This window comes from Empidonax traillii, unplaced genomic scaffold (genome assembly GCF_003031625.1).
Source record: "Empidonax traillii isolate 1590-97213 ecotype Southwest subspecies unplaced genomic scaffold, ASM303162v1 scaffold427:size767076, whole genome shotgun sequence".
Lineage (NCBI taxonomy): Eukaryota > Metazoa > Chordata > Aves > Passeriformes > Tyrannidae > Empidonax > Empidonax traillii.
This window is the reverse complement of record NW_020955620.1, coordinates 555,765-572,117: the sequence shown is the minus strand read 5'-3', so window position 1 is coordinate 572,117 and position 16,353 is coordinate 555,765. Positions and strand designations below refer to the sequence as shown.

The 16,353-nt window shown below is 46.5% G+C and overlaps 1 protein-coding gene across 1 annotated transcript; it reads left to right on the top strand.

The window, feature by feature from the left end:
• Positions 1-69: 69 nt before the first annotated feature.
• On the top strand, positions 70-2,150 carry LOC114062702 (secretory immunoglobulin A-binding protein EsiB-like). The gene is made up of 3 exons (XM_027894438.1): positions 70-232; positions 397-442; positions 1,961-2,150. Exons 1-3 carry the CDS (start codon positions 70-72, stop codon positions 2,049-2,051), a joined length of 300 nt encoding a protein of 99 aa, XP_027750239.1. The 3' UTR covers positions 2,052-2,150.
• Positions 2,151-16,353: the final 14,203 nt, after the last annotated feature.

The window sequence follows — 16,353 nt, the reverse complement described above, 5'->3', positions numbered from 1 at the left end:
TGGGAGGCTTCAGAGCTCAGATGAAATATTTGCTGTAGCTGGTCCTCAGTTTATTTTCTTCCTTGCCTCATGACTGTTCCTCTTTTACAGTTGGCAGCTGTAATCATCGCTGGCCTCCTTCTGCTCTACATCCCACTGTGCTATGAGAATTTCCATTTCCACGTGGCTCATTTGTATGCTCGCCTCGGGTACCCCAATGCCCAGCACATCCTGGGACAGAGGTATTTGCAAGGTAATGTGTCTCCAATCTGTGGGTAACTTGCTGCCAGAGTAGGCATGCTTATAAGCTGGAACTATAAACATGGCTCTGTGGTATGTCGTACCACCACACTGCTGGATTTTGGATGCTGTATTGTATAATCTGTCTGTGACTTTGCTACCTTGTCTCACACCCAGGAACCGGAGTGGAAAAAAATGAGGACATGGCCATGCACTGGTTCAGGTGAGCCTCAAGTCCTGCTGGGGGAAATTGGCTTCTTCTGGGGAAAGGCTACTGTGGCATGGGAGGAGAAAAAAGAGCTGGCAGTGCTTTGGGGGACAGGTGCACTGAGTGGTCCTGCAGCAACAGGAGGGAGGTTCACAGGTGGCAGCAGGGAGATGTGGAGCTCCCAGCCTCTCACTATAGGTCATATGCTTTGCTCCACTTTCCCCACCTACTATTGCTCTTTTTTTAAATCGGTGAAAGAAAGGAAGTGTGCAGAGAATGCTGGTGTTGCTGAATAGCCTTTTGGGGAGGTTTGAGCTGCAGGTGGGCAGCAGGGAAAATGCACAGGCACAGGAGGGGAGTGAGCCAGGAACTGCTGAGGCAATGGAAAATCAAGTTACAGCAGCGTATTAATTTCCTGCTCTCTACACACCCTCCCAAGAGGTTTCTGCCACATAAGTGAGGCAGCCATGCCTGTGTGTGCATTTGCTGTGGTACCCACAGTGGTCGCACCTGTGGTGGGAGCCTGGGCTGCATCGCCCAAAATCCTAACACTCTTGGTGAGAAACGGGAAGGATGAGAGAGAGGGAAAGTTACAGTGCTACCCAAAAAGTGAGGGGAGAGGAGGGGACACTTTGGATGTTTCCCTTATGTCTGCTCAGGGCATAGAACAGCATCAAGCTGCAGGAAGGGCTGAAATAACTATGCCTGTAGCAGCAGGAGTTGTAATCAAAGAAGGCATCATTAAGGACATCCCTACCTAGAGAAATGCTGAAGCCTTCGTGCTTTTCTGAATAAGGATGTTTTCCAAATCAGGGCCTGAACATTTCAAAGGAGTCACATTTCAGAACAGTGAATTATACATGCCTTCTTCCTTATTTACTCTGTTGTGGTTTAAGCTCATCTAGCAACTAAGTACCACATGGCCGCTTACTGATTTCCCCTCTCCCCTCACAGCCCTGTGGGATGGGAAGGAGAATTGGAAAAAGGTAGAACTTGTTGGTTAAGAGCAGTTTAATAATTGAAATAAAGTGAAATATAACAATAATAATAAAAGAGAGCAATAAAACCCAAGAAACACAAATGATGCCCAGTACAGTTGCTTACCACTCACTGACCAATGCCCAACCTGTCCCCAACAAGTAATTGGCAACTCCTACCCAACTCCCCCTCCCTTTTTTATATATGGAGCATGACGCTCTATGATGTGGAATATCCCTTTGGCCAGTTCAGCTGTCCTGGCCATGCTCTCTCCCAGCTTCTTGTGCACCTTCCCACTGCCAGATCATGGGAAACTGGAAAACCATGGATTTAGGGGAAGCTCTGCTCAGCAACAACCAAAACATCTGTGGGTTATCTACATTATTCTCATACTGAATCCAAAGCACAGCACTGTACCAGCTACTAGGAAGAAAAGTAACTCCACCTCAGCCAAAACCAGGCCAGCTCTTACCTCACTTTTAAACATTCTAACTCAGGTTTTCTTCTTCTGTATGTCTCTTACCATTTTCTTTGCTTGTCTCTTCCCCTCTGCAGGCAGGCTGCGGGGCAGGGCCATCCCCACTCCTCCTTCAACCTGGTGGTGGGGGCACTCAGAAACATGACTGTGGCACTTGAAGAAGGGTAACCTGAGTTAATCCTCTTCCTTCCCATTACAGCTGCATTGCCAGCTCCTCCTGGGGAGGTGGGAGGGGGAACCTGGTGCTGTAAGTACTCCACGCATGAAGCTACTCCGGCATTTCTAATGTCCTCTTCTTGTAATGTCAGTAATGCAGCCCCACCTGCAGCAAGAAAACCAAAAACTCCAGTTAGTCCAATGAGATTTTAAAAATTAGGTGTCACAGTACCCAAAATTCCTGTGGTCTGAGTGCATATGTATTTCCATCGCGATTTCCCAGTCAAGGCAGGGGACAAGACCCATAGTGGTATAGAAAGAGCTATTGAAGTGCCATGTGAATTTTCTGCAATAAAGACCTGTCTTTCTTTTTTGAGGGAACTCCCTTTTCACTCTTCTTGCCATCCAGTGGGGTCAATGAGAAGTTTCCTGTTGCCTGCCTGGGGGTTGGGTTGAAACCACTCAGGACACATTTCTCTCCCTAATGTACCTGTGCACTCTTCACACCAGTGTTCCCAGCAAGGCCCACAGCCAAAGAAAACTTGCCTTGTGCTTTGTACATTTGCTGTGGTGACTAGTCCTGGAGCTAAGTGAAGCTCAAACAGCTGATGAGTTCCCAACACAGGGACTCATCGATTTTGTGTATTGTTTAGTTTTGACTTTTTTACATTTACTCCAAGTCTGAAAATTAAAGTTGAGGTTGGAGAGAGCAGTTTTAAACTAAGTGAAGCTAAAATAGCATTGTTTGGGCAAACCTTGTGGTTTGAAGCCAGCACATTTTGTTTCAATTTCCACTGCACGTCTCATGATGAGGCAGACTCGTGTTTTGAATGGGATTTCAAGAACTCCAAACCCCTCTCTACTTCAACTAAGATGAGAAAATCACCAAACCCAAAACACATGTGCTCAGACCACAGGGAAAAGCAGAAGGAAAATCAGATAATTTTCTGAATAGTGGAGAGTTAACTTTATAGACATTTTCAGTAGCTGTGTTCCTCTTATAAAAGCCTAGGTAATTGAAATTTAGCTAGGAATGAATCAAACATCCTCCTAAATTTTCTTGATGAAGGTTTCATGTTCTTCAGGGAAGTGGAGAAACTTCTCAGTGTGGCAGCAGCCCATGGGCTCCAAGAAGCTCAGCAGCTTTTGGAAAACATCCTCAAGAGCAGAAACCTTCCCTGAATGACTGCTGCAACACCAGTGCTCGTCCAACTTTGCCGACTTAGCAACCCCACTTTCTCCTTGCTGATAGTCTGTAGGCATTTGAGTCATTAATTGAACATTGCACTTGCTTTCTACTGGATCTCCATGGTCAGATCTATGGCAGTCATATGTTGGTGCTCCTCTTTTCACTTCCTGGCTCACCACTTCTGAAGAGTGCTGAAAGGGTGGGGTAGAGGTGACAAACAGCCTTCAGGGTCACACTTGTGATGGGCATATGAATGTTTTTGAAAAGACACCACTACCATTGCACCAACTTATCTGCTAATACTAAGTTCAATTTAGATCCCAATATTGACCCGGGCTTGGTGTGGTGTTGCCTACACATTTGTGCTACATGTATTTCATGCTTAGGCACTGTGATAACTAATTATGACTAAGCCTTTATCGCTTTAAATCAGCATGGCATGCATGCACGATGCCATTTGTAATAGAAATGACAGTGATTTAATAGAAAATATAAGTTATGCTCTCACTTAATGCTATCATTCCTTGTCAGCATTACCATTGTCATGCCAGTTTTTGGGGAGAAGTAATTCAGTTTAATGGAAACTGCCTTCATTTTCAGGGTGGTCTTGGTTTAAAACCACAGTGAGCAATTGCATTTCATGGGAAGTGCACTCACTAAACAAAGACCCGCAGCATTTTGCTGGCAATAAAATTGTTTCCCAGGGCTGCCTTTGTTGGTGCGCAATCTTTCCCTTCCTCCTACCGTGATTATCCAGCTCACTTGTTGCATACATGAGGTCCTGCCCTGGGTGCCTGAGGCCTCGCTGGTGAGCCTGAGACCCAGGGGTTGCCACTAAGGGAAGCAAATGGGATAGCAAGCCCATGGTGGGGGGACAGGCTTTGGTTTCTGAGAACTGTGTTTGTACTGTGACTTGTAGACAAAGATGTGAAGTATCTTGGGCAGGCTCCTATTTTTCGTCCCCTCTTGGGTGTCAGCCTCAGTATCTTTTGAGGATGATGCTGGCAACAAGTGGGGCACATCCCACAGGCACAGTGTGCCAGCATCCAGTGCAGTGGAGGGTGCAGAGACTGATGACCACACATTAAGCGAGGGGTGGCCAGGCTTTGCCTCTTCTTCATCTGGCTGTTCCCGCTCTGGGCTCCTCAGGGCCAGTTCTGTGTCTTGCTCCCAGGAGGAGAGGACAGAGAGGAGGGGACCTGGGGCCTGGCTATCCTTTTGCCTCCCCCAGCTCTGGCACCGTGCACTGCAGACCAGTGCTCTGTGATGCAGTGCAGCTGCCTGCTCCCCCTGCTTGTCTCCTTTCTCTTTCCCTTCTGTGTTCCCTCCCACGCATCCCTTTATTAAATCTGGTACCACAAACTGCACAGCAGAACAGAGCACCCGAGAATTTCTCTCTTCCTCAAGCAGAAAAGCAAGACACCATTTTCCAAATCAAAAAGGAACTCATTTCGGTGGCCTCTGTAGTGGCTGTGAACTGGTGCCCTGAGCCAGGACCTTTTATGGGCAGGGGAATATTTCCCGTGGCATGAGGCTTGTGCTGCATCATGTCTCAGACCTGCTTTTTTTTTTTTTTTTTTTTTTTTTTTTTTCCTTCTCATAAACAAGCATGAGCTATAGCTCCTGATTTGGAAACAAGACCTATGCTATACATCTCATAAATAGAGAGACACAGGACTTAAGTGCACTGGGCATCCTTTCCAAGTCTGTGCCACCCTTCTTTTTGTGCCTGTGAGCAGGAAAATGCTGGTTTCTTCCCCACAATACAGCATCCACCAGGCAAATAATGTGAAGAGCTGTCGCAAAATCCCCACTGAAACCCAGAACCATAGTCTCTTCTGCCACTCCTCTACCCCCAAACTCATCCTAATTTTCTTCATCCTCCCTAACCACAGCAGCCAATGTCAGAGGGACACTCAGGCATGTCTGGGTAGAGCCATATCCCATTGTACACCTCCACCAACCAGTGATGGCCAAATTCACACCCCTTTCTAATTGCCACTGGATTCAGGATGATGCTGTCAGTGGCCCAGATATGGCATACGGCACTGCCTCGGTGAGCTAAGGTGTACTGACCTGGGTATTTGAGAAGCAAATATGTTGAGAGCCTGGTGGGCAGGGTCATTGTATTTTGCAGTGTGGGTTGGCCCTGGCTGGGTGCCAGGTACCTATCAAAGCTGCTCTCTTACTCCCCTCTGCAACTGGACCAGGGAGAGAAAACAGAACTAAAGCCTCATGAGCTAAGGAGTGGGAGAAATCACTCACTGATTACAGGCTAAACAGACCAAACTTGAGGATATTAACTGAATTTATTACTAACAAAATCAGAGCAGGATAATGAAAATTAAAATAAATCTTAAAAAGCATTCCAGCAGTGCAGAGAGACAGGGGTGGGTGTTGAGGTCAGTTGTTTCTGATGCTTCTTCCTCCTCAGGGAAAGGAGCCCTTCTCCTGCTCCAGTGTGGGGTCCATCCCACGGGAGACAGTTCTCCACAAAACCCTCCAACATGAGTCCTCACAGGCTACAGTTCTTCATAAACTGCTCCAACGTGGGTCACTTTTCACAGGGTGCAGTCTTTCAGGCACAGGCTGCTCCAGTGCAGGTCTCCCACAAGGACAAGTCCCACCAGAAAACCTGCTCTAGTGTGAGCTCCTCTCTCCATGGGCCTGCAGGTCCCTGCCAGGACCCTGCTTCAACATGGATTTCCCTTGGGTTCACTGTCTCTTTCGGGCATCCGCCTGCTCCAGCATGGGTCTCCTCCACAGACTGGAGGTGGATCTCTGCATCCCTGTTGACCTCCATGGGCTGCAGAGGCACAGCCTACTTCACCATGGTCTTCACCATGGGCTGCAGGGGAATCTCCACTCCAGTGTCTGCAGCACCTCCTCCTCCTCCTTCTGTACTGAGCTTGGTTCTGTGTAGTTTTTACGATCACATTTTCTCACTCCTCTCTTCTCTGGCTGCAATTAGATCTGCACAATAACTTTTTTTTCCTTCTTAAATATGTCATCACAGAGGCATTAGCACCGCCTCTGTTTGGCTCAGCCTTGGCTGGCAGCAGGTCTGTCCTGGAGCTGGCTGGAATTGGCTCTATCAGACTTGAGGAAGCTTCTAGCAGTTTCTCAAGAAGCCAATGTCATAGCCCCCCCACTACCAAAACCTGGCCATGCAAACCCAATAGACATGGGACTTAAGAAATCGCCTTTTTCTGTCCCCCAGTCAAAATGAGTGAGCAGGTTTTTGTATGCTGATCAGTTTTCCCACCTGGATCGTGTCACTGCCTAGCACCAAAATGGGCATTAACACTGACCATGAGATTCTGCAGCTACCAGGCAACAAGTCAGCCTCAAGGTTCATGCTTGCCCTCACTTCAGTGACAAGGTGTAATTATTTTGTTCATAATCTCAAAAAGAGCTGTTTTGGAAAATATCATTTTTCCTTTATCTCAGCTGTAGCTTGCTTGCTGGTATACATAGTCTTGTACAGTGGGTGAGTGACCTGTCATCCAGTGCTGTCCAGGTGGCCTCTTTTTTAAAAAGGAGTAGTAAGAGCTGGACAGTAAATCACAAGAAACACGTTCCAACAGAAAAAAAAAAATTCTGTTGGTTTAATAAAGCCAGTTATCAAACAGCAGCAGAAAGAGGCCATTGCAACTCAATATAGTGCTGAGATTTCACCAGAAAAAGACGTTCACTGGTTTCCTGCAATTTGCAGGATTAACACTTGCAGTTTTACCTTCACACCATCTCCCCAGAGACACGGGTGTTTCCCACCCTAATTGCTGCCCATACAGTTTCACCCTGGATTTTCTTTCAGTGCATGGTTTTGCAGTCGGTAGCTGAGAGTGCATACATTCACATTCCTTCTGCTTTTTCCTTTTTTCTCCACAGACCTACCTCAGTATGGCTGTGCTGGCTGCTGGTAGGTGTGGGCACCCTGTTCACCCTGCAGGGAATGATCCCTGGTTGTGGGGTGCTTGTTCCGCACAGGACCTCCCTGGCAGCTGCCAGCCCTCTTCTCCTTGGCACTGGGTGTACTCAGGCAATTAGAAGGATTTTCTTTCCCAAAACACAGCTCTAATTATAATCTAATTCAGCTTATTTGAAGTACAGTTTGGTAGTATTTCCATTATGCAAATATCAATTTATTATCCTCACATTATGTTTTGACTACAGTTGTGTTCCTAATTAGAGGCAATTTAACTGCTTTTAAAAACCCCATCCTTTCCTCTCCATACACCCTTACTTCCTTGCAAACCACACAGTACAGACATTTAGCATGGAGTCAGTGATGAAAACCTGCAGTTATCAGCTCCGTTTGCATCACTCTAATTGATTTTCATTATGTTAGGAGCCACTTAGAAAGCACGAATTTTTCTGATTTACTTGGGATTGTAGGCATGAAAGAGAGCGGGGAACTTACTACAGCTGCATTTCTAATGTTTTTCTGCACAAACTTTCAGGTGGATTTGGTGTGGCTATGGCTACCAATCCCAGTAACTGACCACTCTGCTGCCTTTGGCTGGTGGAGGGAAGTTATAATGATGTTAATGCTGGTCGGGGAAACACAACAGATTTCTGCCATAAGAGAGAGAAAAGCTGATCCCAGGAAATCTAATAAAAAACCCTCAACCAGGCTGCAATGGAGGTATTTGTCTGTCCTGCTTGGTCCCACTAGCAGAGGCACTAGGAAACCAGGACAAAAGGCTCTGGTTACAGCAATTCCCATCTGTCCTGACTGAGGGCAATGGGAGGACTGTAGGTTTTGGTCATGGAGGCTGAGCAGCTTGGTGCAGGCCTTAGAAGGTGGGCAGGGGAGATTTTCTATGGAGAGAAGTGAGGCAGCCATGGGGAGATGTGTGGGAATAGGGACTAGGCAATGGGAGTTTGTGGAGAGCTGAGCATCTGCCAATCCGTCACCGATATCTTTAAAAATCCCCACAGAGTTATTCCTCCCAATGCCTTTTGCAATAACCATGAATTCTAAACACTTCTCTGTTCTTCGTGTTATTATATGTGCTTGCTGCCACGGCTCAGGGCAGGAAAGGATCCTACCTGCTATGCAGGTGGCACAAAGTTTTCTGCCTCCCAAAGCATCTCCCTGTTTAATGTGGCTGGCATGTTTTCTGACAGTAGAAATGTTGTTTTACCAAACATTTTGAGGAGCTCTCAGAACTTTCCAGAAAGACGAGTTTTAGCAGGGGGAAGGGAGCATTATTGCCTGCAATGAAAATCCACCAGAATGATCAAACCCATAGATGGCTGAAGAAGCTGTGCAGCTCTGGCTTTGAAGTGTGTGCTTCAGCAGCAGCTGAACGTTAGGGGTCCCCAGTGGACTTTCAAAAGCTTTGTAAGGGGAGGAAAAAAAAAAAAAGAAGACTGAAGTGTTCCTGAATTTGTCTACAATATAAATCCCAATACCCCACCCACCTACCAGGCAAGCTCTGTTGATACCAGGGGCGAAACCACAGCATTAATGCTCTGACGTAAAACGAAGACAGCGGCTGCTGCACTGTGCCTACAGAAACCCAGGGCTCTCAGAGAGGGCCTTCTCTTTCCGCCTGAAGTCAAGCTTCAGAGCTTTCTGCTCCATTTTGTTCTTAATTGCAAGTGCTATTGCAGTGGGAGGGTTTTGGGTTGTTTTTTTTTTTTGCCAATCCCCCTCCCCCCTTTCAGTTTATTTTCCTCAGGAGATATTATCTTTCATTTGTGGATTTAATTCAGTGTCCTGTAATGGAGACTCACTGTTCGTGGGCAGGTGTGGGGGAAGCTCTGCCATGGCACCGCCACATTGCACCGAACCTCCTCCAGCTGGCAAGGAGCTGGGTTCTTCCCATAGGAGAGGAGCCGGCAGTGGGATTAGGCAGATCATTTGCACTTGTTGCACCCATCAGGTGTCTTAAGGGCATAGGACACCCCAGTTGACCAGCTATCTACCCATCATACTCTCCCACCTTGTGAAACACCATGGGTCCCTCACTGTCACTTCAATGACAGCACAGCTCAGCTTCCTCATGAAGGAGCTATGGGCAGAAGGAGAGGCCGAACATCGGTGCTTGTGTCCAGATCTGACCAGCAAGGCTTTTCCGAGTCCACCTCGGCACTGATGGTATTGTGGATAGTGCCCCCTCTTTCCTTATTGCTCCAGTGAGCATTCCAGGCCAGCACATCGCCAAGCACGAGGACATCTCACTGCTGCATGACGCTGTTCAGCTGAGGGAAGTTTTCTTCTACCATCTGTAACAGCAGGTTACCTGCTATTCCTCAGGATGGCTGATTTCACGTACGGCCTCACACACAGCGCGGGGCCTGCCCACTCCAAGAGCCAAACTGTCTTTATGTTAAATTAGGCTGTAGTCATGCCTCACCAGAAGAAAGATGTGGACCCACACCTAAGGGAGCAGAGTTTGTCACTGGACAGTAAAATATATGATGAATACTAATGCTAAATGCAGTTATCATTAGGGTATTTCAAAAGGCAGTAAAGCATCTGTGATTCTCCAGCTCGGTGAACTTTACCCCTATTGGGTATGTCAATATCATACTCCTGAGCCAAAACCTGTTTGGGAAAAGATTTAAGTTCAGGCAGAATAAGAGTCTTTCAGTGCTACACATCTTAACTGGGACTTGCTGAAAACCTGAAAATACAACATCATCAAGATGGATGTTTTGAAGCAGGCACTGCCACCCTTTCAAACCCATTTCTGAGTGGCTGCTTCCCTTGGTCACAAGCTGGACATAAGGGCACCTTTGCTAGCTGGGAGCTTTGCCTTATCCCAGTTAACAAGGATTCACTACCTTTTTTTCACACTTGAGGCACTGAGAGGAAAAGGTACCACACCTTCTCATCCGAGCCTTCCTTAGTGCTGCAGATAATTGCCATCTGCTTTCCAGTTTGAGGCTCACTTTGGGCACATGCTGTGGCCAGGGAACACCAGGGAAAATGGACAGCTGTGGCTGCAAAATCTTGGGGATAGTCTCAGCTTGGAAGGAATGCAGTGATCAGTACAGCAATTTGTACAGACAGCAGCCCCTTAAAATTAGGCAATGCTAGTGCTTATTTTACCATTAGCTGCCAAACAAATACCTATACTTCCTTGCCCAGAAGTGGTGATCCAGCCTCAAGGCTGCCAAGAAGGTGGGATAGGCAGAAGGGGATAGGAGGAGCTGGAGGGAGCCCTGTCAGGATGCGTACAGTAGAGGCACAACTGCAGCCCCAGCCTCTGTGTGGCACCACAGCCCTTTACCTGTCTATTTTTGTGGAAGAGCTCGGCATGACTCAGACGCAAGAACCCAAGGGAAAGCTTTGTCAGGCCACAAAGGTGGGATGCAAGTAAGTTACTAGATGTGGGAGCAAGGCAAAAATCAGATACTGAGAAAAGTGATGGATTGCAGTCACAGCAGTGACTTCTCGAGAGTGACATGCCATCAAGTTTTTCTCTAAGACAATCTCTAGTTTTATAAGCTACAAAGATCTGAGTGTTGTAATGACACAACCAGAATAAAGTTAGAACCTTAAATTTTTGGCTGTTTTCATCAGTGTTAATTTTCCATACTTCAGTCCATTTGAACTTACTATGTGAAACAGGATAACGTCCTTGTACTGGCTTCTGATTCTTGTGAAAATTTCCCCAATTATCCAAAACCATAATAGCATCATAGATTGATCCAAATATATCTCAAACCTTCTTTTCAGGAAACTATGTATTTCATGGAATAAAAATGTAAAACCTTACAGAAAGCCGCATTCCATTTAAATATTCTTAGGCCTACCTAAGAAAAGAGGTGGGAACAGCTATGAAAATGAGACCCTATGAGATCCATGTAGCAGCAAGGCATGACCATAGAAGCAAGGCCGTGCTACATCCTGTAGCTGGAGCCTCTGTTCTGTTGTGTGAGACTCCAGGGAGCTGGAACAGCGGTGAAACAAGCGTGGAAAATAAGAGTGATATAAAGCACACAACAGCCATGAGGAGTGAGCTGCTTCCTGCACCATATCAATCATTGCTTTGGCAGGATGTCTCCGAGCAAGAGCTCTTGTTATTATCAGTAACAGCACAGAAGGTGAATGATATTTGCAATATCTCATTGCACCAAGGGTTAACAGCGCAGTGGAACACCAATGCACCGTTATTACCTCCTAGACATAAGCATGTGTCATGTTGCGGGGCACCTGCTGAGGATTAAGCATCTCAATAAAGTCATTCCCAGACACAAAGTCGCTACAGCAGCCATTACTGCCAGTGCCACCTCAAAGCAGAATGAAATACGGCATTGCTAATGCAGCAGCACTGCGGCCGGCCTGGGGCAGAAGGATTTCCCCGCTGGCAGCACTGGGCTCCTCTCTGCAAAGAACTTTTGCTTTATTTGAGCTGCTCCAACAGCTCAAGATCAGAGTCTGCAGCGCTTTATAAACCCCCAGGACAACCCTGATAAGTCAGACAGTGCTACGTATGGGGTGAGCGGCCATCAGTGCTAGTCTTAAGCAGGAAGGAGGCAGCTAGCAGGGAAGGACTTGGTGGTATTTTAGGTGCTTGAAGCCAGTCACCCTGTTGCAGATCAGCCATCAGCACTGGCTGGACAGAGGTCTCTCCAAGTCAACTGAAAAAAAAAAAAAAGAGCCAGCGGTGCAAGGATCAATAACAAACAAAGAGACAATACTTTATTAATCTTGCTGCATGCTATATCTGCCACATATTACATCAGGTTGATGTGCACCTTGGAGCTAGGGCTGAGGAGATCCCATTTAAAAAAACCACAAATCTCCTCTGCTGGCCCTGGAAAACTTGACTGAGGGCAGATGATGCTTTAGCTCAGAGGCCTTAGAAATTACAAGTCCAGATCTTCTAGGCTCAGGCAATTTCTCTTTCCCTGTCTAGGATTTGCTGAACAAAACAAGCCATGTACAAGGAACACAGGTCATCCTGAGGAACATTGTGGATGAGCCGTCCTTGGCCAAGTGCCAGTCATGATGAAGAGATATTTAATTTATTTTAAGACAGAAGCCAAATGCAATATCCCAAATAGCACTGAGTGCTTTCTGTGTATTCACATGTTGCTGCCAGCCCACCAATATCACAGGTATCCTCGTGGCTCCAGCACTGGCTGGATGTGCCACAGTCCTTGAAAATCTGGTTTTGCTTCCCCAAAAATCAGTGTCCATTATCCAGACATCAATGAGAGACACTACTTATGCACATCAGTGATCACATCAGCCATGGTGACAGGGCAAACTGCTGAATTCACTGCCTGCATGTTCCTCTCACACATGCAGGTGGATGCACACACATTGTTTGAAGTTTCACCTGGACACAGATGCTTTTCCCATGCATGAGGAGCCTCAGGTTCCCATCAGTGCTCTGTATGAGCCAATCAAAACCACTTACTGGGAATCTGAAAAATCCAAAATGTGCAATAAATCACCTCTGCTGCCAGCAACTTTATGCTTGCTCTATGCTGTTGAGGAGGTCAGCTTCAAGGTTTTCCAGTTCACCATTCTGCCTGGAAACCCCATCCATACAGGAAATCCTAGTCCTGCCAGGTCAATCATATTTTCACTGCCAACTGTAGAGATGACTTTCCAAAACTTTGCCTCTAAATTATGTCGACCCAACACTGCATCTAAGTGATGCAAAGACACAAACAACCATATTTCTTATATGTCTGAGATTTATATCAATCCTTTTAGAAGAGAACTGTGAGATGGAAGGGATGCTGGGCTGAGAACCAGAGAAAGCTCTGGGCATGGGAGAGGGAAACAAGACCTTCAGCAAGTACAAAACCAAACTGTAGTTCTTTTCCCCCATCTTTACTATACTTGCCTTCAATATGGGGTTAATAAGAGACATTGAAATATGGTCACATTATAACCCAATATGAGTTCACAAAAGGAATTAAGTTGTCCCTTAGGAAAAGACAAAGGCTTGGGTGCTGTTTGGAAACTAAAATCAAATTTATCCTCTATGGCTGGAGTCCAGCAGCACATGGCTACAGCAAAAAGAAGGGGACACCCATCCACATACAACTTTTGCCTTGCCTGTTCAGGGAGAGGTTGGTAGATTTTGGGAGAAGAGCCTCTCAGAGGTGGAAAATGTTTTCTCAATGTTCAGAAAAAATAAGTGAATTCAGATGGCAGCCACCACCTGTCACTACAGCACATCCAATACTTCTCCAACTCTCTGTAAAGTAACCGTTTAATTAATGAGTCAGCTTGACAGAATTAGAATAAGTGCTGCTAGAGCTTAATGATGACCAGATCCCTTTCACTGCCAGTTTTCTGCTGAAATGAATAGCAGGCAATCATGGACTCCACCATAGCTGACTTTCACCTGGCTCTCCTCTGTATGCCACTCACACCAGTATGGCTGACTGCCTTAAAATAGCAAAATCAGGCAATTTCCCCCTTTTCCTGTATGTCTCTTACAGAACAACACTGATTGACATTCATCTGTTTACCAAAATTCCTCTTTGATTGTGTCCAAGTTATCACCAACAGCATTTTTATGAAATACTTTTAACAAAATGTCAGTGGCTTTGTCCAAACTCTGGTAAGTATCTGCTCAAGATGAACTGAATCCAGCAGGGACTTTACCCCATAGCCTCAAGTCAGCAACACAATTAAGTCCACTCTTAAATTATTTTCTATTAAATTATTTTATAAGTTGGGATGAACAACTGAGTCAGAGCCTTGGGTCTCTGGGATGCTCAGCTCTTTCCAGGCTGTTTGCCCAAAGCTTGTTCACAAAACAGCAGTAACAACTGTAGTAGAGCTCACCTTTCCAGAGATGGGGAAAACGCCAGTTGCACATATCTTCCTTCTTACATGAGGTGGGAAACAGACTGTGAAGTAGTTTCCTGTAGTCATTGGCTAGATATGATTGAGGATATTTTTTTCCCTATATAATGGCTGAAAAACTGTAGAATGAAAAGCCTCTTGTTGGTGCTCCAACTTTCAGAAAAAAAGACAACTAAAATGTATTCCCATGATCCACAGGATGAGTGCTTGGCTTAGGGAAAGTGCAGAGGGCAGAAGAGAGGCTCCACTGCCACTGAGGACCACCACAGCATTTCCAGCGCCAGCAGAGTCAGCCCAGCTGGTTCGTTCCTGACAGCCTTTACACCTGGCTGTAGGAGGGGAGCAAGTTTTGTAAACAAACTGGTTACAGCCTGTCAGGTGTGCAGTCTGATGGTCCATAAGTCCCATTTAATAACCCTGATAAAATTCAAACCATTGAACAGACTGCTGTTGGATTTCACACCTGAAAACTAAACTCGCAAAGGGAACCATAAGTGGTGTTTCTGGTCATTCAGAAGTGCAACTTTCAGTGCAAGGAATCTGTTTACACACAGCAGCTATTGGGGGCATTAGGAACATCCATACCTCCTTTCTCACCCATGAGTACATCTGGTTGAAGGACCCCTGCTAGGAGGCAGTGACCTTACTGATGTTGCACTTCATTATTTGGATCTCCTGGTCACCTCCTTCAGCCTGGTTTTCTTCTCCCTCAACTCCCTTAACCAACCCACTGGCACGTCCAGGGGAAGTCTCCAAAGAGTCACACCATGGCGGGATGCCGCTTTGAGAAGAAAAAGCAGTGTGAAGGCACAGTCCCTTGAGCTGCTCTACCAGCAAGTTGCAGAATAGGAGCTCCTGCACAGGGAAGACCTTTAAAAACATTATCTCGGCATTACAGTGATGAGTAGGGGATGAGTGCAGTGAGTGTTAGACTTTCACAAGGGTTTTTGTCTGCTTGATGTTTTGTTTGCTTGAAGAGAGATGATGGGCTGGCCCTACCTTAGCAATGTGCTATTTCTGTCTTGTGAGCAAATGTCTCTGTTTTCCTTCTTTCTGATACCCCATCAGCAAGGGCCATCACGTCCTACTCTCTGCAGAGGATGAGGAAATGAATTCAGGCTGAGGAAGCAGACGGAGGGCCGCCTCATCCTAGTAGCCAGCTTGAACGGCAGGATTTGTTTCTCAGGGAGCCTGTCCACTCACACTCCAGGTACAGTTGAGATTGTGTTTCAGATCCCAATGTGCTGCTGGGAGAGTAGGGTTGGCTCTCAGTAAGTTGGAAGGGTAAAGAGCTTTGGCCTCCTTTTTTCTGTTTTGAGGCTGCAGCACTGACACACCATTTTGTCCTGCTCATCACAGCGTATCTGAACTCCAATGTCCACGGAGCAGCTTGTTAAGGGAGGAGTGGTGGTCTCCCCTGGCTGGGACTATGAAGCACATCCTTGGTGGTAAGCAGGATTTCACTACAAACACCCAGCTTTGAAAACCAAAAATGTAGTCCCGAGTCTCAACACAGACAAGCTTATTTCTGGAATCTAAGGGTAGGGCTATGCCAGCAAGAAACTGCCTTCATGAAACTAGAAAGATAAGGGTGGCAGAGGAGGCTAACAATTCACAGCAGTGCAGGAGATCCAGTCTCTGCAAGTGATATCCCACTTGCAGATGCTGCTTGACATTAAAACCATCATGAATGCAAACCCTGCTTGTACTGGGAGATGGGATGAGGTGCTGGGAGTAGAATATTTTCCCATAGCTTGAACCACAGCTCAGCTGTGACTCTCTCAGAGCAGCTCAAAAGAAAGGGAGAATTGCTGGATACTTTAAAAACTGAAGAGATAAAAAAACCCACCATCCACCAGCCTGGGTTTTGGAGACAAAGCCATTAGTTTAAGCTGCTAAGGAAGAACAGAGAAACCAGAAAGGATGCTCTGGTAAAAGCTCACAGAGGAAAGGCCAAATTACTGCTGCTGCCCAGTGGAGCTAAGGGATGGATGCGCAGGCCAAAGCCACAGACATACCTCAAGGCCAGAATGTTTAGTTTCCCTGCTACAGGAGTTACCTTTCACTTAGTCCTGTCCCTGAGCTGTGCCAGGGCAATCTGGAGGGTCAGGAACCCCCCACTCTCTGAGGGCATTCCTCTGATGCTATCCTCCATCAAGGGCATCTCTCTGATGCTGCCTGGGAAGCTCCACAGCACGGATCCTCAGAGCCCTCCCCCTGCCAGCACCCTCCCTTGCCCTCAGCATGGCACCCTGGAGCTGAACTCACCTCTGAACTGCACTTTGTTGAGCTGTGCTTCAGCTAATTAGGCTGTTTATTAGCCCAGGCTT

What these genes read in the sequence shown, in the direction of transcription:
- LOC114062702 (XM_027894438.1), top strand. Translation starts at nt 70, where the DNA reads ATGACTGTTCCTCTTTTACAGTTGGCAGCTGTAATCATCGCTGGCCTC. An exon ending in GGGACAGAGGTATTTGCAAG is followed by an intron (nt 233 to 396) that starts GTAATGTGTCTC and finishes TCTCACACCCAG; the next exon opens with GAACCGGAGTGGAAAAAAAT. An exon ending in ATGGCCATGCACTGGTTCAG is followed by an intron (nt 443 to 1,960) that starts GTGAGCCTCAAG and finishes TCCCCTCTGCAG; the next exon opens with GCAGGCTGCGGGGCAGGGCC.